This window comes from Chelmon rostratus, chromosome 14 (genome assembly GCF_017976325.1).
Source record: "Chelmon rostratus isolate fCheRos1 chromosome 14, fCheRos1.pri, whole genome shotgun sequence".
In the NCBI taxonomy this organism is placed as follows: domain Eukaryota; kingdom Metazoa; phylum Chordata; class Actinopteri; order Chaetodontiformes; family Chaetodontidae; genus Chelmon; species Chelmon rostratus.
Window position 1 is genome coordinate 19,651,784 of NC_055671.1, and position 19,638 is coordinate 19,671,421.

General features: G+C 43.7%; 1 protein-coding gene across 3 annotated transcripts in view; it reads right to left on the minus strand.

Annotated features, from left to right (window-relative positions):
• Nucleotides 1–16: 16 nt before the first annotated feature.
• Nucleotides 17–19,638, minus strand: part of larp1 (La ribonucleoprotein 1, translational regulator) — a 53,939-nt gene continuing 34,317 nt past the window's right edge. For 2 of the 3 annotated variants that reach the window (XM_041952286.1, XM_041952284.1), the window contains 16 exons: nt 18,250–18,384; nt 17,482–17,634; nt 15,087–15,249; nt 13,335–13,479; nt 11,273–11,447; nt 10,936–11,117; nt 10,164–10,262; nt 9,564–9,890; nt 7,052–7,175; nt 6,091–6,296; nt 5,861–5,967; nt 5,423–5,580; nt 5,106–5,250; nt 4,888–4,997; nt 4,643–4,770; nt 17–3,668 (listed from right to left, as the gene is read on the minus strand). In XM_041952286.1, the coding sequence (XP_041808220.1) occupies nt 3,444–3,668; nt 4,643–4,770; nt 4,888–4,997; nt 5,106–5,250; nt 5,423–5,580; nt 5,861–5,967; nt 6,091–6,296; nt 7,052–7,175; nt 9,564–9,890; nt 10,164–10,262; nt 10,936–11,117; nt 11,273–11,447; nt 13,335–13,479; nt 15,087–15,249; nt 17,482–17,634; nt 18,250–18,384 (2,582 nt within the window). In that variant the 3' untranslated portion in view covers nt 17–3,443. The remainder of the gene's footprint in view (nt 3,669–4,642; nt 4,771–4,887; nt 4,998–5,105; nt 5,251–5,422; nt 5,581–5,860; nt 5,968–6,090; nt 6,297–7,051; nt 7,176–9,563; nt 9,891–10,163; nt 10,263–10,935; nt 11,118–11,272; nt 11,448–13,334; nt 13,480–15,086; nt 15,250–17,481; nt 17,635–18,249; nt 18,385–19,638) is intronic. The other variant, XM_041952285.1, reaches the window with a different exon arrangement.

Consider the following 19,638-nt stretch of genomic DNA (forward strand, 5'->3'; position numbering starts at 1 on the left):
GCATTTTGAGGTTTTTTTGTCCGTTTTGTGTTTTTTTTCTTTATTAAGGAAAAGCATAATTACTACAAATTACAAATAACACTAATAGCGAATCACATCAGCCTACAAAGCAGATATTATGAATATTAAATGTTATAATACAAGATCTCATTCAAGTATTTTACATTTTTCCATTTTATATATTTTTTTGTTCCTTTTTTCCTTGTTTTCATCTTTTTTTCCTCATGACAAGCCTAGGATATTGTAATGTAATGAACTATTTTAATGGTTCATATACAGTTATATCTTATTCATATGGCTTTATGGAATTTTGTCCTTTTTTTTCAGTCTCCAGACATCATAACCAGCGATAATCCTCTGAGCGACTTCACAAACCCCAGCTGGGGTTTCTCGCTTTCTTTTCTCATTTTCTGCTCCTCCCTCCATTTCCACGTCCATCACTCATCTCTCCAGTGTCCGGCCGGCTGGCCAAGTCCGTGTAAAACTGACGAGCGGAGGGTGCGGCGCCCCCTGTAGTTTGTTTGGACAGCTAGCAGCAGTTCTATGCGGATAGAGAAGGCTGAAAACTCCCAAAACACCTGAAACCCTCCCAAATGTCCAGTGACAGGTGATGATCACATTAGAAGGAGGGTTCATGTGACTGTCCCAGGAAGAATGCCCTCTAGTGGCAGTCTGCCATGTCTTCAGCCACACGCACCAGCTCACCCATTAAAAGGCTTCGCTGGTTTTGGGAAATGCATGAGTTTTTCTTGTCTGAATATTCTCTAGCTCTTATTTTTCTGTCTTTAAACCTCCAGTAAACACTTTGATGCATCAACTGTAAGCCTCTGAAACTGATCCAAATCTCCCTGAAGATGAACCAACAAACGGGGGAAAAAAAAAAAAAAAAAGTACAGCTTTGCTTTGCATTTTCCAACAATTGTGGATTTGGAGGAAGAAAGTGAAGAACAGAAACACTCACAGGACAAAGTGAAATCCAACCCCAATCTGCTGGAACATCAACCAAACGGCTGAAGGATTATTAAAGAAAAGGGCCAAGACTTTAAAAAGAAAAAAGACAAGTGTCCAAAACAGTTTCATCCAAAAAAATGTCAGGCTTCTTCTTCTAATTCCTCTAAATTATTTGACTCTTTGAATCATCACTCAGGAGCAAAAACATGTGTATTAAGACTCAAGTTTTTTTTCCAGAATTTTAGAACTTCTTGTTCAATTTGAACCTCAAAATCAAATCATTTTTAAGCATTTTTAGACTTTGCAGACATCGTGTTTGCAGAAACCTGAAGGCTGACGATTTAACACCTAGTTTGAGTCTTGTTAACAAATGCTGCTCTGTCATCTTGGCAAAAACATCTTTGCTAAAAGAATAAAAGAGCAAATTAACTGATTTCAACATGAAATACTATAAGCTGAACAGATTTAGTTTTTGCACTGAATATCCGTTGACGCCCTGATGTCAACTTTCCCTTTTGTGTTGTGAATCGTGTTCCCGTTTCTGAAATCCACAGATGTTTTAACAGCCTGACACAAACCTCCATCCACCTCCATCGTAACAACGCTGACACACTGCAAAATGAAATTAAAAAGCATTAAAAGATAATCATGAGACCATTTAAAAAAAAAAAAAAGTTAGCGTACATACACGTGTAAGGCAAATATATAATCTGTTCTATAAACACAAACAAGTAGCAGGGAGCTGTGATCATGTCTCTTCTTCTGTCAAATTCACATTTACATTAGTGGAGGAAAAAGGGAATCACTCGTCTATATGATATCATCAGTACTCCAGTCGGATGAAGATGATCCACACAGGTGACCGCAGGAAGTGTGGCGACTGAGCAGAGTGTCAACGAACAATCCCGTCTTTAATTTTTCTCCACAGCGAGGCAAGACATCGAGCTGTGTGTGTGTGTGTGTGTTTTGTATTCAGCTTGCTCACGCTGCTACATCTGTACCTGCGTCAGGGTTCGTGCCTGTAACTGATGTGTGTGTGTGTGTGTGTGTGTGTGTGTGTGTGTGTGTGTGTGAAAACAGGAAGAGGTGGCGAGCGCCCGAGGCCCGATCAAGCCTGGGACGAGCGGACTTCAGTTTAGCAGTGAAGTCGGAGGCCAAATGTCTGGGCCTCATGAGCGTCTCCACCCAGAGCACCTGCGACAGAGGGCGACGGCCCTCCTCAAAACCATCGCTTCTTCAAGTAATCCGGATCGATGATTCCAGTCCTGATCGTCGCTATCATCAACCGATGGATGGATGCCGAACGGATGGATGAACGGATGGATGCAGCTCGTCTGACGGTGAAGGCGCAAAGGGAGGTCATCCCTCCCTGAGTCTCCACCCCACTGAAGTGTTTTTTTAATTTGTTTTCTTTTAGGGGGGGCGGGGGCAGAGGGGGACAAACTTCCACCGGGTCGACGTGTTTCAGCACAAAAAGCCACGACTTGCAAACACAGGGAAGAAATACAGGACTTGTAACAGACCGAGTGACACTTGGAAGACAGTTCAGAAAAGGTGACGGAGGGGAGGGGAGTGAGGAGGGGGGGACGTGGAGAACAGAGCACCACCTGGTGGCCTCTGCTGGAAATGGTGACCGGATATATGGGTGATTTTGATGCTGTACAATCGACAATAAGGTGGCGGGCACAAGTTAGAAGCAGTAAAACCATTAAAATAAGGCAACTTTCAATGATCGTGTCCACACTGAGGGGTCGGTACAAGTCTTTTTTTTTCCTCTATTTTTTAGCATTTGGCTCGTTCATATTTTCCCCTCAATGTCCAGCCATGAAGTAAATCAAATATTTTGAATTTTCAGCCCCTCAACAGAGAGCACTGGGGGCTCTGCGGATGGAAAACGTCAGTCGCTCGGTTCAAACCACTTTGGTCCGGTTGGATGCAGGAGCAGCGCGGCCTCCTCTAGATGCTCAGTGTTGTTCAAACTATTTCCAAGTCTTCAGTCTCACCACATGCCGAAGAAATAATAATCATAAATCTGAGATCTGGGTGAGGAATCAAATGTCTTTTCAGCCAGCAAGACAGTGACGATCAAAGAGGGGTCCCAGCGACAGTGAGGGGGGTCAACATGAAACTGTGTTTAAAAAAAAAAAAAAAAAAATTCCAGGAGAATAACTCATCACTGAGCCGTCCACCGTGTGGACCGGCAATGATTGGTGAAAGAAAAAGTGTTTGACACCTCATCCATTTCTTGCCTCATTAAGACAAAAAAAAGTCTTTTTTTTCCTCTCAAAAACTTAAAACTAATTAATAAACCATATCAATTATCTGTCGTCCTTATTTCTCAAACGAAAAGTTGTCGTAGGGAAAAAAATATATATATTGCCATGCTTGAATGAAGAGCTGGACGCCCTCCTTCCCCCTCCTGTGGCGCAGAGAGAACCAGCGACTTGCAGACGTGGTTGAGTTGATCCATGTTGGCCGGCGTGTTTGTGGAGTTACTTCAGTGTCTTGGCATCCGGTGCGGGGTCAGCGGCGGGGGCGGGGGTTTTCTGGCTGGTGGGTTTGGCATCATCCTTGGCTGCGGGGCCCTGGGCGGTGGGGGCGGGGCTGGGGCCTGAGCCGGCCTGGCTGTGGGGCCGGCTGGAGGGCAGAGAGGGGTGCCGGCGGCGACCGTCCCCGCTGGACGAGTGTCTTCTGCGGCCTCCTTCCTCCATAGGCGGCTGGAAGCAGAGGGGGCGGAGATTAGAGCGTTTTCAAAGCACGATAGCACACATGCTGGTGATTGCTATGTGCATGCAGGCGGAAGCAGCATAAGATACAGAATTTAACTGCACAGCAGCTGCTAACATACACAACATGCACACCTGTAATTCATTATCCATGGTGAATTAGCCGCTGGTAGTCAGGGCTCATAGATACAGGCTGATGACGTTTGATTTCTCCACATGATAGTGCCATGACGAATCAGGGAAGGACACATCATGACTAATAAGACCCAAATAGGAAGTAAAAGTCTGTTTTCCCACCCGTCTAGACTACAATAAAATCTTGGAGTTTTTAAACTAAAACTAAACTGGTTTTGGGGGTTGGCCTCACTCAGGGGATAAATACTTGAACCTAACACCATTTCATTGGACTAGAGCTGTCCTATCTAGTCTGGTTGCGCATGAACTGATGAAGCCTGCTCGGATGAGAGGCGAAACGTCTTCTAAGACAAACTGATGAGGTCCAGTTGCGAACGATTGAATGCCCTAAAGCCTAAAACTAAAAGTTTTAGGGGTCCTACAATGCCAAAGCAATGTGGACGTAAAAGTTTAAAAATAAATCGTATTCATGTGGATGTAGTTGGACTTTGGATCGACTTATTGTAAATAAGTGGCTGCATCGCTCTGTGTATTCTCTCCTTTCATCGAGTCACTCAGCTGTTACTGTCCCTGTCGGCCGTCTTTAGACACGCATGTACGTGTTTGGAAAAAGGTTACCGATTAAAGACACGTCAAATTGTGACAAAAAATCTGAATGCACGAAGAAGCTTTAGCAGATAGAGGAGGTCTCACGTTTATTGTCTGAAAAGTGGACTTCGATGCTGGACAGAAGCCTCAACCCATCAATTTAGTTGGAATGAAAAAACTCCCTCTGCTAAAACAGACGGCAGTGAAAAGTCTTCACAAACTCCCAACAATATTCTACTTACATCAATTCTGAAATCCTCCAGACGTTTAAACTTGCTCAGGTACTCCTGCAGCTTGGGGTCGATCTCCAAGTTCTTGGCTTTGGAGTATTTGAGGAAGGCCCAGAACTTCTCCAGTCCATAAAGCTGGCCTGAGGTCGGGAGGCAGAAAAACGGGAGTTAGTCTGAAAGTGGTGCCTCCCAGCTGAGGTGGTGTTCGTGTTTGTCTCGTCTGATCTGTGTGCAGTGCGAGTTTCAGGATTTCTCACCAGCCTCGTAGTCTTTCATGGTCTCCTCCTGGAAGTCCTTGAAGATGTCTGGCCTGAACTTCCTCTCTAGACCGTAGCTGTAGTATCTGAACAGGCACTCCAACCCGTACCTGCAACACACACACACACACACATTGAGGAAAACTGTTATGAAGCAGTGGACGCCGGAGAGCTTGATACACACTCATGATCCATCCATCGCCGGTCGGGGCTCTTACCTGTATCCTTCTTTCCCGTCCTCGACCACCAGCTGTCTGAACTCCTCGTACATCTTCCTGTTGAAGTGATCTCGCAGGAAAAATGACCAGAAGCGGAAGAGTGTGTTCATCTCCTGTGATTGGCCGATTCCCAGCCGCTTTCTCTCTGTGATTGGTCAAGAGGAGAGAGATAACGTGGACAGGGTTAATAAAAATACAATGTGAACAGAGGGGATTTCTAGCATCTAGTATCTGTTCACAGTTTGAGATGATTCTGCAGTATTTACTGATATTTGATGACAGTAAATGAAAAAGCAGAAGAAGAAATAATCATGTACCGTTTAGGCAGCGCCGGCGGTACTTGTGGTAAACGTGTTGCGTGAAGCCGTTCTCCTTGAGCAGCTCGTGTGATGGGTGCTGGAACTTGGGGAGGGACTGAGGTGTGCAGCCAATGTTACCCAGGACAGGGGTGCCCTCTGACGGGCTGGCGTTGGAGCTGAGAGGGAGAGAGGTGGAGGTGGAAAGGATGTTAAGACACATTTTCCACCAAAAAAGAGAAATAAAGTAGTTCTGTTTGTACTTTCTGTGTAAACTTAAATAGCAAATTTACTGAAATAATGCTAGAAAGGTTTGTACATTTACTATTTTACATCTTGCATCATAAAAATAAGAGACGTCTCTCTCTTTTTAGATCCATTTAATGCCTGTTAGAATGAATAAAACCACTTTCATCGCTGAATACGGTGCAGGGAAGCTCAGTGAGCAGTGAGCCTCACCTGACGGACGCAGTACGGGAGCGGTGCTCTCTGGAGTCCATCACCCAGCCGACGTGACACTCCATGGGTGGGTTGGAGCTGTGTCGGGTCTTCCTCTTCCTGGGCGTCTGCAGGGTCACAGAGAAAAGTTAAAAGTCAAGTGGGTCAAAAAAACGGTACCAAATAAAAAGCAGGTATTGATAAACCCCCACTAAAAGCCTGGTTTCACCCTCGAACGGCAGCCATCCTACCTTGGCATCTACAGGCCGACTTTCCTTCACCACTGGGTAGAAGCGCGGCGTCATGGTCTGGTCCTTCCTGTGAGGCGTGCGAGGTGTGCGAGGCGTCCGGGCACTGCGGTAGTTGGGCGAGTCAGGCACGGTAGTGGGGAGCGAGCGAGCTATTGAGGAGGGCTCGGGGGCACCGAAGAGTTTGTTTGCCAAAGCGTCTGTGGGGACTAAGGACACGATACAGAGATGTTCACACTTCTCACTCTGTGATTTGACTCGCGCTGATGCAGTGTTGTGCTTCTTTTAAACTTCTGTATTTTATGGATTCTATGTCCTTTATTTCTAACTTTATTTTATCACTACTATTCTGTGGCTTTGATTTCCATCTCATGGATCATTATCAACTGGGTTTTATTCTTCATCTTATTCTACATTAGATTTTATTTCCTGTTTTTATGTCTTTTCTATGTAAAACACTCACTTGGTTCATGTGATTTCTTTGTTATGAAGAACTGAACATTTATCAAGTAAATCAATGCACTTCACTTTAATTCCAGCAAATCCTGTATGGGGTGCCGATACATTAATACATTAATACCTCTATGATTTTTACCTGCATTTTTCTTTCGGATTTGTGTCATTTGAATAGTTTTTAGAGGTAAAAGTATCCAGTTTTTATGAAATAAACTAACACAGATTAGAGAAAAGTCAGAAAAAAAACACATTATTTTGTGCAGAAGAAGTGTTTGTTGTCTTCTCTTCTATCCTGTGAGCCATTTTATGACCCCTCAGGTTTATCTTTGTACCCTCTAGAGGGGTTCAGAGCACCAGGCTGGGAAGTACGACACCAACATCCCCGAATGTTCACAGTTTTACTTCATCACCATCTTACTTCAGAATGCAAAAGACGCAGTGATGTGACAGTTTTACTTGGCTGTGAAGTTATCATGGGGGTCTCTTATGTGTCTTTGCGTGTCCTTACTCTGCTGGGGTCGAGGGGGGCCTGGAGGGACTTCCTGGTTGGGGTCGACAGGGGGTTCAGGGGTCAGGCAGTCGAACTGTTCGCGGCTGATCAGGTGGACCTTCTTGAAGTTCTCCACCTCTTGCTGCAAAAAGGAGAAAAACAGGCGTTAATACGACTTTGGTAGGAAAAGATGTGCAGATTGTCAGATTATTTTTGGCTAAATGATAAAAAAATATACTTTTACAAGGATAAAATGAGTTTGTTGGCTTTTAAAGATACACATGACAGCCCAGCACACACCAAATAAAGACTCATTTTACAGAATTTAACTGACAAAAATCTCTTAATAGGAAAGAAACGGAATTGAACGCTGTACTGAAACTCCTGTTCTTCACCAAAATATATAAATGAAGACAAAAACAACAACTTGGAACATTAAGGAAAGCATTAACCTGCGATTCGTCAACAGACCTGATCTGCATTAATCTGGAGATTGAGATGTAGCAGCAAAACACGGCTGCCAAAAACACTCTTTTCACCCTCATGCTGACGCCTCTTACTGATCTGACACCAGCCAGCTGCGTTACATTACACACACTAAACCCTGAATTTTCCACGTGTGGAGACCTCCTGACAACAACAAGTGACTGCTCCTCCTACGACGGCGGCTCGCTTTCAAATCTCACTGCAAACACACGACAAGTCCCCGAGCGTCCGATCGTTTCACCGAGACCACCACGTGTGACTCACACTCGCCCCTTCATTCCGCCACGTATCCTCGGATCTTTGAGCGTCCATCTTTGCCTCCCCCTGCAGCCCGTCGGCTCGACCCCTCAGGCCCGGGCCTTGCGCGTGGGGGTGTATTTATAAACAAGCGCCCTCTGTTCCACGCGCAGCTGGACGTGTGCTGGCGAGTACGTGAAGGTCCCACAGTGAGCTCAACAATGCTACAATGGGCAGCAAAACAAAACAAACTTTCTGTTCTGTGTCGGGTTTCCGTATCCAGAAACAGCTCCAACTGAAGGGGAATAAATCCACTCATCGCCTGGTCTTGGGCAGAAACACCTCCAATATGACAATGATGCAACGTGGAAGCTGTCGGAAGAGCCGGTCTCCACTTCTGCAGCACTACAGGGTTTTATTTGATCCTCAAACTCTCCCCCCGCAGACATTCTGCTCGAGTCCTCACTTTTAATTAACGCTGAGGGCTCTTTATTTAGGTTTTTATAGCAAAAACAAAAAGAGGAATTTAACTGTCTTTCTTTAATTCCCAAAAAATAATAAAATATAACTACAAGTGTATAAAATCTGTAAAAACTGGGCGTTAAAAATAAAATTTCAACTCATTTAAAAGGGATAATGGATCTTAATTTAGTCCGCTTGTGCTTTCTTCCCATTTTTAACCCTTTACTTTGGATTACCAGAGGACTTTCCTGAGCAAAGACGACTTCATGTACTGTGAATGTGGTGTAAGTGTCTGCATAAAGCAAATAAATTAAACTTGTGGGTGGTTGGTGCCGTAAAATCTAGTTGGAAAGTTGTTTAAACTGACCTGCTTCTTTAAAAAAGGTTTTTTTTTTTGGTGCGAGTCATTAACACCGAACAGTGAACTCAACTTTTCAATGCAAATACATCAAGTGCAACGTTTAAAGGGTAACTTTCGTTTTTTTTACAACCTGGACCTTATTTGTAGCATTAAATACGACCATTTACTCACCCAGACAACTTTGGTGGCATTTGGAGTCGTTTTGAAGAAATTAGCCCCAGAGGAGCGGCGCGTATATCCGTGTAATGCGAGTACTCGGGGCAGCCATGCGCAGCCTCTATATAACGCATAATCTGCGCCGAAACTCGTTCATATTCCCATATTTTGTTATGATATGCTGGTGCTATTCCCCTCTGAGCCGGCGTCGGCTAGTTTAGCTGTAGTTTGGCACAGCTATGGTTCGTTATTGCGTATTCGTGGCCGACCGCCGCAGAGTCAGCCGTGTTGTGGCTGGCTGCTCGCAGCGCCTGGCGTTCGGTAATGACATCATCCAAGTCAGAGGTAGTTGTCTAGAGATGCAAGATATTGATAACATGCCACCGCCGGCTCAGAGGGGAATAGCACCAGCATATCATAACAAAATATCGGAATATGAACGAGTTTCGCCGCAGATTATGCGTTATAGAGGCTGCGTATGGATGCCCCGAGTACTCGCATTATACGGATATACGCGCCGCTCCTCTGGGGCTAATTTCTTCAAAACGACTCCAAATGCCACCAAAGCTGTCTGGGTGAGTAAATGGTCGTATTTAATGCTAGAAATAAGGTCCAGGTTGTAAAAAAACGAAAGTTATCCTTTAAACCACAGTCAGATTCTTTGTACGTTCACACATATTTGGCCAATAAAGCCGATTCTGTCTCTCAGTAATCTTTTCTGAAAGGGGGTCAAACACAGTCCAGTGTGTCCGCCCTCTGTTCCACTCTGCAGATGTTTAATCTCAGAGACGGGGGTACTCATAAGTCAGGTGTGAAAAACGAGCTCACCTTGATGGTGGCGTACTCGGGCTCGTACGTGTCGTCCCACAGGTCCTGCTCGTAGTAGAAGAGCCCGTCGTTGATCACTTTGACCAGCTCGCTGGTCAGCTTGGCGCGCGACGTGTGGTGTCCCGTGCGGTCGCCCCCCGGGTGCTTCCTCAGGTAGGGCGGCGTCTGCGTCACAATCAAGATCTTGTTGACGTCGTGGTCGTCGATCTCGCCGTCCGTCTCCTCGTCCGACCAGTCGGTGAAGGTGTTGCGTCGGCCGTCCATCTGCTCCATCTCCTCGTCGAACATGAAGTCGAGCTCCTCCGGTTCGTCCTGCTCCGCTCCGTCCTGAAAAATCAATTATTATTAGGAGTTTCTGATCACCATGTTTGATTAGCCGCTATAACTGAATGGAACTGGGGATTATTAAGAACAGTTTAGAAGAACTGTATTTGCCTGCACATTGCAACATGCAGGAAAAACCAACAATTTCTTAATTAACTGATTCATTGATCTTCGGAAGATTCAAAGGACAACAATTACGATAATCAATTAGTCATTTAAAATCATTTATCAAAAAATTAATAAACCAAGAAGCAGTCTAAAGACTTTTTTCCTCACCTTATTTCCCGTAGTAGCAGGGGAGGGCGAGAGGCCGGGCTGGGACACCGGGGAGCGAATCGAGTCCTCTCTTTCCTTCTGCTGCTGCAACGAGGGGGCCTTCATCACCGAGCACACAGGAGGAGGAGGAGAAGGAGGAATGAAAAGAAGTGAATGGAATGGAAGTTTTCTATTGAATAAATTAGTGCATATGATGTATAAACATAAACACATTTATTACAAGACGCAATACTGTACATGTACTCGCACGTGGCTGCAAAGCTGAAATTCATTAGTTCTTCTTAAACAACACCTGATGGCCACTTTTCAGTTTGTTTTTCATTTCATATTTTCATAAACAATTTATATATATATATATATATATATATATTTTTTTTTTAAATTAATCATCTAGTAGTGTCAGAAAATGGTAAAAAGTATCCATCATATTTTCCCAGAGCTGAAAGTGATGTATTCAAATTGTTTATTTTGGTACAAACAGTCAAAAAATATTTAAGATATTATGCAAAAACAAGAAAAGTAGCAGCTTCTAACTGAACGGTTTATAGGCTAATTAGTTTCAGCACTAACGATCTGGCATGAAGACTTCTTCACACGTTTAATCATGAAGAAAATTCGAGAAAAGCTGATTTTGTTTCTGAAAAAACTCATTTTTAATAATTCAGTAATTAGTTCACTTTCATTAGTCTACTTCACTTTTCTCTGCAGTTGCAGCAAAAGGGATCATGGTCTTAATGTAACGGTCATATGAGCGAGCGGTCCTGGATGTTACCTTCTCTGTGCTGACCTTAGGTCTGGCCGGGGAGGGTCTGGGCCTCTTCTTGACCTCAATCCAGGACTCAGAGTCCAGGTCGGGGAGGCTGGCGGAGAGGCCCTTGGGCATCGTCTTGAGGTTGGAGGAGTCTGATTCAGTTTTCATCTTCTGCTTCACCGGTGTGGAGCCCCTGGGAGACCCTGCAGACACATTTTAGACGATTACTTGTCGCACAGATTTAGGTTTCATGTGACAGCTTTGTAACCACGACATCAGGATGCGGGACAGGCATGTCTGGCAAAAACGGGAATTATTTTGACTGGATCTGACTGCGGATGAGTGGAGAAAAGCTCACCTCTGGGCTCCTCGGTCAGCTGTCTTGGGACAAACTCTGGGCAGTTGATGAGCTGAGAGAAGTCGGTGTGGGTTTGGTTGGGCATGGTCAGGCCCGGCAGAGGCCACTTCTCTGGGTCCACCTTCCGACGGATCTTCATGTCAATCACTTCCACTTCCTTACTGTCCTTCAAAGCCTGACAGGAGAGATGAGGGTCAGTTAGTCTGTGCGATAACAGAAATAAAGTCTATAAAGTCCTATAAAGGACGTCACCGACGATAAAGGATGAGCCATATGAATTATTAGAGCTCAGAGAAAACGTGATTTCAGATGTCTTCTACTTGAGAAGGTGAGATTTTTTTTAGTGTGAAGATAAAAGTTTTAATTATATAAACGGCCACATTTTAAACGGCAATATTAGCACAAGTGCAGTCAAATGTTCAAAACATCATGAACAGCTAACCTGCAGTTCAGTTCAAAAAGAACAAAAACTATCCTCTGTTGCCTTTCAGTTCTGCTCTGACTGACTTTTTAACAAACCAAGAGCTGGAAACAGGAAGTCAGAAGGACGGACGGCTGACTCATTCATTGGTCAGTTTTAGTGATGTCATCCTGCGTCATCGGCGCTACATGGACCCACGTGGCAGAAATCAAATTCTGGCGACTAACAGCAGGTTGTGCTGCACTTTGCTGAACATGATGTGTTTATCTGTCTTCTCTGGAGGCACAAAGTGAAATTCCCACCACCGGTGTTGCCATGGTTACAACATGATCTTACATCATTATATAGACCGCTTTGCAGCTCTCATCTGCTGTCTTCCACTCTGTCTGTCCAGAACATATGAAGCTACAGTTACCAGCTTGTTAGCTTAGCATAAAGACTGGAAACACCTAGCCTCTGTCCAATGCAACAAAATCTGCCTCAACATGTCGTTTGATTAATTCGAAGTACAGTGATCCCTCGCTATAACGCGGTTTACTTTTCACGGTTTCGCTACTTCACGGATTTGCATCGTGCATTGTGTTCCGCGTCACTCCACTTCTTCTCTACCTGTGCGTCAATAACGTTGCAGTTTAATATGTACACGTACGTAAAACAGCTTGCCAAATTGACATTACGTACGTGCAAATTCTCTTGCAATTTCGAGTTTTGCTTATCACTATGTTCTTCTCCCGAACAAACACACCTGCACCGCGGGCTTCAAAAGAAGAAAACACTGCAGAGCGGAGTCAGGATGCAGCGGCTCAGTCTGAAGAGCAGTGAAATACACCTGAGTCACTATTTGTCCGACTGTACTTTGAATTTTTTTCATAATCATTTTTAATTTTCTCCCGTTTAATCCAACTACTCGGGTCGCGGTGGGCGGTGCTAATCTCCGCAATTTGAAGCCTTCTGTTCACATCGATGATTAAAATTATTATTTGACAGCACAGTACAGAAGTTATTTGTTAAAAAAAAACGTTTCTTAAGTACTTTTATTTGTGAAACAAATGCTTGAGCCTGTAAAATGGTTTGTTCTTTCTTTTCAATGTATAATAGAGTATTTAATTGTATAACAATTGTAAAAAAAACTAAAGGTTTCTACTTCACAGATTTTGCCTATCACAGGTTCTTTTTGGAACGTAACCCCCGCGAAAAACAAGGGTATACTGTATTTTAGTATTATCACAATATTATTTCCGAAAATGTCAAACTGCTCTTTTAAATTGAATCTTTCAGAGCTGCTTCCTGACATTTTTTTCTGCTTTGTCAAAATACACTTCTTCGTCAGCTGTGTCTCAATGTCTGGTGTACTCTTACACAAGCTAAAGATGCTAATTAATTTTTCTTTCACTTTGTTTTTGATTCACTTCTATCAGACCTTTTTCATTTCTTCTCAGGTTTTACCTTTTGACAGCATCCAAATGTTTCTGTTCCTGCAATGTCTCTGGTTTTATATGTGTTTTGACTGGTGCTGTGGCTTAAATTAAATTAACTTTGGGTAGAAAACTCTGCTTAGCATAGTATCATCTCAGATTATCTTTCTCCAACTGCACCGCTCACTTTCAAAGACAAAACAGTGAGTCAAAGAAATGTGCTTACCTCCAGAATGAGGTTGACGTCGGTGGTGAGGGCCTGCACTCTGTGGAAACTGGCAACGAGTCCGATGGGCAGGAAGCCCTCCTGATCCATCTTCCTCCGCAGGAAGAAGTCACGCTCCAGGTTGTCCAGGCTGAAGTAGTACTCACTGCAGGGGGCAGAGAAACAGGCAAACGCAGGGTCAACAATAGCTAGAATATACTGACAATTCAGCTGTTTGTTGCCATTTTCTCCCTCGTGTCTTAAGTGGGAGAGACCAAGACACAAGTGAGGGAAACAAAAAAAGACGACAACTAAGAAGCACCGAGTCGGACAACGAGGGGGGGGGGGTCAGGAGGAGGAGACCACACAGGGCCGCACTAATGAGATAAAAACAGTGGAAACACACTTTGGTTTTCACATGTGTCACGTGTAACCAAAAACCCTCCAAAGAACCACCGATCAAAAACAGAATATTTGACAGGATTTCAAAGCCTCTGAGTAACTTGATGCAGATTTGAAGCGAATGGGGCACTGGGTGCACACAAGGAAACTGTTAAATCCTTCAGTTAGGTGCCAAAAAACTAGTATCTCAACACAGGGTCTGCATCTACATCGGCATCTGCATCTGACTGCAAGTGCTGAACTGAGTGCGGTGCTGAACTGAGGGGAGCTGCATATTTTTGCTTCTAACATTGTGTCAGCTTAATCATAAACAGAGAGGTGATATTAAAAACTGTCAACTTCTTCTTATTTAGCATGTGCCAACAGAACTGTGGCTGAGATATTATTATAGAGGATATTTGAATTTAGTGCAACTTTTAAATCAAAAAGATTCACAAAACAGCTCATCATTTAAAGCAGTCAACACTTTACTAAAGCAAAAATCTCCTGAATAGAAAGTTTTCTTTCATGTTTCCATTTATTTTCTTGCACAGATCATGTGACAAAAATCAAATCCAGGATTTTATAGAACCAGTACTGATAGGCAGAATCTGAATTGACCGAATTTAAATAATAAGCAACAGGGTTTGTGTAGAGTTCATCAGATTAAATCAAGACTTCTTAAGACTATGCTTTCAGACTTTTCCAGACCCTCAGATACCCTGATCTAAACAGCTTCCTGAATGGATGGCATGCAGTCTGAACTGTGGTCAGGTGAGAAGTTTGTCCAGCTGTTCATCTTTGTTCATTATTTCATCTGTTTCCAGCTCACACTGGAGGTGCCGACCCAGCAAATACCTGAATAAAGCGCTGTACTGTCTGTTCTGTCTGTACAAAACAAAGTGTAACAGTGGCCGAGAGTTTTATTATTATTTTCTGTTTCGATGCTGAGATCAGAGTTGTGAAAGTTCTCCTCATTGATGTTTAGTCAGAGAAGAGACATGAAGAGCTCATCACTTCTGCAGCACGTCTGCCAGATAGCTGGGGATGTGTCGTCGTTTAGTCCTTTAAACGTTGTTACTCTCACAAGTCGGCACCAGAAATACTCAACGGTTTAAACTTATTTTATTAATGCACACATTTAATTGACAATTTTTTATAATGCTCGGTGCAAAGTGAGACAGTTTTTCAGCAGCATTTGAAATTTGGTTATTGAAGAATGTGATTAATATATGTGTGTTTTAATATACGCATCATTTTCTGGACAATGTTTGACCTTATAGATTTAATTGTGTTCAGTTTTGACTGCTTTCAGGAAAAGTAGGTGTCAGGAATGTCTTATTTCTGTTAGCGTGTTCGGTGTTTGTCCTGTAAGGACGAAGCTAAACTCACATCTGCCGTTTGATGTAGTCCTTCAGCAGGTCCTGATCGACAGAGTAAAGGTCGTTGCTGCTCATGTTGTCGTAGTAGTAGGTCACCGTGTTGCTGAACTTCTGGCCGTAGGGTCCATCTTTCATGTCGTAGGACTTGTAGCTGTACTGGTAGTCATAGTGGCCTTGATGGGACAGACAGACAGACAGATCGGGTATTAGTACATTTAATTTTTTGTATCTTGTCTGGTCAAGTGTAGATACCAGATCCTGAATCCACAGAACATTTCAATGCTGTTTAGAGCAGTAGTAGTTTTCTGATCCTCCTCATCCAGCTGTTGTTTTCACATCTTTTTTTCTGCTAAGACAACCACAAGTGCTTAGTTTTCCATCTGGTCACGCTATTAGTTATTATTGGATGGTTAGAGTTAACATCGTGCTCCTAATTCGCACCTCGTTTCGGTGAAATATGTCCATTTTGGACAAAGTTGCAAGCAGATAAATTACCTGGATTTATTGCCAAAAATGGCTTGAATTCAAATTTGAGGAAAAGTTTTAGGATTTGGAAAAGCGACAGAAATTAAATTGCAATCGCATTGCTCTTTTAGTAGAATATAAGAAGTGTATTAAAATATAAGAACTATAAAAGGTCGATCACCAAGGAATAGGTCTGCTGTAGCTCCTGTGCTTGTTTCCATTCTATTCCAGAAATAAGAAAATACTTAAAAATACCATCATACAGATGACATAGAAAGAGCTTAAAGAGCGAATGCAATCACTGAGAAATGCAGTGTGTGTGTAAGTGTGTAAGAACGTGCGCGCGCGCACACACACGCACACGCACACGCACACGCACACACACACACACACACACACACACACACACACACACACACAAAGCTCATCTGCTCAGCATTAACTCTGACCGTTTCCTCATGCTGCTGAAAGTCAACAACGTGTCCTCACGGAGAAGTAAAACTGGACCTAACGGACGATTCGCTCTTATTCCGGGTTGTTTGTTCTCTCTCACACTTTCCTTCCCTCTTCGACATTTCAAAAAGCGCTTTCTCGGCCTCGGCGTGGGGAGGGGAGCGGGAAGACAAACAGAGGGAGTGTGTGCGAGAGGAAGGGGGACGTTAAGGGAAGACAATGTGTAGGAAAAGAGTGAACAACAGGGAGGAGGAGAGGGCCAGTCCTGCCAAAGCCAACAGGCCTTCAGGGAAACCTGCTTCTCCTGCTGGATCTGAGGCCTTTCCTCATTCCAGCCCTCTCTGGCTGTTATTGCACTTTTTTGTTTTCACTGTAGCGTCTGTGGGGCCGGTTTAAGGTCCCCAACCACCCAGTTTGAGAGCATACTGAGCCGTAACACAACCAAAACTGATAAAGATAAATAGGATTAAGAGTATTCAAAAGAGTAGTTGCACATTTTGAGATACAAACTTAATTTGTTTTGTTTCCCCCTGAGCGATAGATGAGGTTTGTTTTTGCTGTCTTTTCCAATTTAAAACCAACAGTATGTGTCATGTGTCCATTAACGCTGGACAGAATTTGACAGGTTGTGATGCTGTTAGCGTTTGTACTTTGCCTGCGTCATTAAAGGGTGGTGCTTCAGATGATAAGCTGTGTTTGCGGTATTTCTCATCTTTATTGGCACATGTTTTCAGCAGTGTTTATCGCATACATAGTAAGCAGTCTAATCCCGTTTGTCCACTGTGGGTCCAAACGTGGCTTTAAATGTTAACTCTTTCATGCGCGACAGCTCTTTACTTTGGTTGTCCAATTTACCAACTTTTGACACCAAAACAATAACGTGGTAATTCTGTTCCTAAAGGACCGCAACGAGATCAGCTCACATTTTGTCAAGCAATACAAGTTATCGACAGTGTTATTATCAGTGTTTGTATTGTCTCTGGCACCCTGAATTAGCCCAGCATAAAGGGTTGAGTGCCTTTTTCTCGGTTAGCTTTTTTGCTGCAATGCTGAGATCAGAGTTGTGAAAGTTCTCCTCATTGATGTTTAGTCAGAGAAGAGACATGAGGAGCTCATCACTTCTACAGCACGTCTGCAGGTTAGAGCGGACTGAAACAGCCAGAGTACACCGCACCTATGTGACCTTTTCATCCTGTGTTTCAGCCTGTTACTGACAGTCACTGTGAATTGTTAATGCGACACACTCTTGCACATCTGTTAGGTCTGTTTACATCACATCTGCTACTAAAGACAGTTTCCGGTGGTGACCAACACACAAGCAGCTCGGTAATGAAATCCTCACCAGTATTGTTTCAGGAGGCCGATGACCACACAAAGGCCAAGAAAACAAAGCTCCATTTTTAGCAATTTTATGAGGACAGAAAACTGGTGGTTAAGTCGTATTTTCAGCGTTTTACATGAATCTCTATGCGTGTCTGTCCACATACCTCTTGAAGCACCTCTGCCTCGCCCCCTGCCTCTTCCTCTTCCACGCCCGCGACCTCTGAACCCTCCGCGGAACGGCGCCCCTTCGCTCTTCACGCTGGACACCTCATCGTGGTCGTCGCGCCACTCCCGCTCGTACTTTTGACTGTGCCAGTCTGCAGGCAAAGCAACAGCCTTCAGGTCAGCACGAACACGTCAGCACACAAGCAGGAACAAGACTAATATCAAACGCAGTTGTGAAAGCCGAAAGGGAACTTTGAGTAACTGCAGACAGACCATCTGAATTACTGCTATTACTGCTTTTCATCAGAAGGAAGTGACTTTTAACGTGTTATCTTATGCACAACGACAGTTCACATGCCAACATATTTCATTTCCTGAGAGAATATAAGACAAGTATTTTACACTGCATGTATTTAAAGAGCCGAGCTATCAAAGCAGAAGTAGCAGATTATAAGGAGCACACAGATCTCTCCACATCCTGCTGCTGAGTCATGCATGCTGTCTCAACCAATGTGCATCAACAGCAATGCATGCTGCAATACAGACACAAGCAGTACAACAAATACAAATTTGCTGTCACATGTTATCACAAGCGAAATGGTGGAAACTAACAACTCCTGGCAATTAAAGGTGGAAAACCTCATTTTCAGATGATGCCGTCTTTGAGACATTCACCAAGTGTCACCTACAGCAAGCAACCTGAACACGTGCCGCCTCACTATGGCTCACTGTGACGCCAGTGCAGCATGCTGACATCACAGACTGACCTCTGAGGTCGTTCCTGGCGTTGGGAGGCAGGCGGGGGTTTTCGTTCTGCCTGCTGTTGTTCCTGGAGGCCGAGCGCTCCCTGGGACCCTCGGACTTCACCTCGATCATCAGGGGAACCCACTTCTGCTTGTTTCCTGTTTGTAACCACATGGAGACATAACACAGTTAGAAAAGAAAATAATGGATTCAACTGAATCATTTAGTCCTGTATCTAGTTTTGGACTCTGAAAGTTGTCTGCAGGAATCACCTTAACCTTTTAATTTCGGCATAAACTACATTTAATTCATCATTAACAATCTTTTTACTGCTCCTTCAAAGGCAAAATTTGTATGTTTGATATATTAGCAGGATAAAATGAGCTTTAAGCAAAACATACTTTATTTTCTGGCAAAAATACAATTTAACTTTGTATGTTTTAAGTAGTTTCATTACCAAAAATCTCATATTTTTCAAAAGTCACCAAACAAAATCTTCAGGTCTACAAGTTAAAAAAATGTAACCAGATGCTGCCTTCAAAGAAACACATCTATTATGGACCTTTAAAGCATTTTTTGGTAATTGATAAATTGATTAATGCATCTCAATTTCAGAGTCAGATGTTTTTAGGGTACAACAGCACCTCTTCAAGCTGGATGGTTAGCTGCACAGCACAGGAATTAAATGTGCAACCTTCATTATGAAAACTGGTATCATCCCTGCTGAAAGTTTCATCAGGTGAACAGCACGGAGCAGTACCTCAGCTGGCCAGCAGGGCGCATCAGTGGTCTGCTGTTTAAAACAACTTCTGGCTGTAGGGGTGCTGTGTGGATGTGTGGGCGAGTGTGTGACCGATACCACATGCAATGAGAGGGAGGAAATGACAGCCAGTGTTAAGTGACGTGGCTCTGTGTTTCTCTGCTGACTGAGTAGGTGAGGGAAGGACACGGAGAGTTCAAAGGGAGAAAAACACTTTTTAGTACAATCAGGATATCTTAGCCCTTTTCACACATGCAGTCTGTCCCTGAAATGTTCAGGAACAATTCCTGCATTGGGGTCACGAGTGAATGACAGCAGGGATTAATTTCTCAGTAACATTGCAGGAAAGCGGCGGTACTGCTGTGGTTACATCTGTCTGATGAAAGACGCTTTCACACAGAGCGAGCTAGCCAATCACAGGACTGTGCGGATGATGTATTTGAATGTGTCACTTGCTTATGGTTAGTAGATCATGAAAAATCAGTCATTACTAAGAGCACCAGAGAAAAAAAACCTCCTCACTCGCCCTGTTCCTGAAAACAATCAGACGTCTTCCGCTAAAACGTCCAGTCTTGCCCCTATCAACAACCACCTGCTGCGCTGTCACTATGCCCCTCTCTTCCAGCACTGCCATGACATGTGTGAAAGTGAA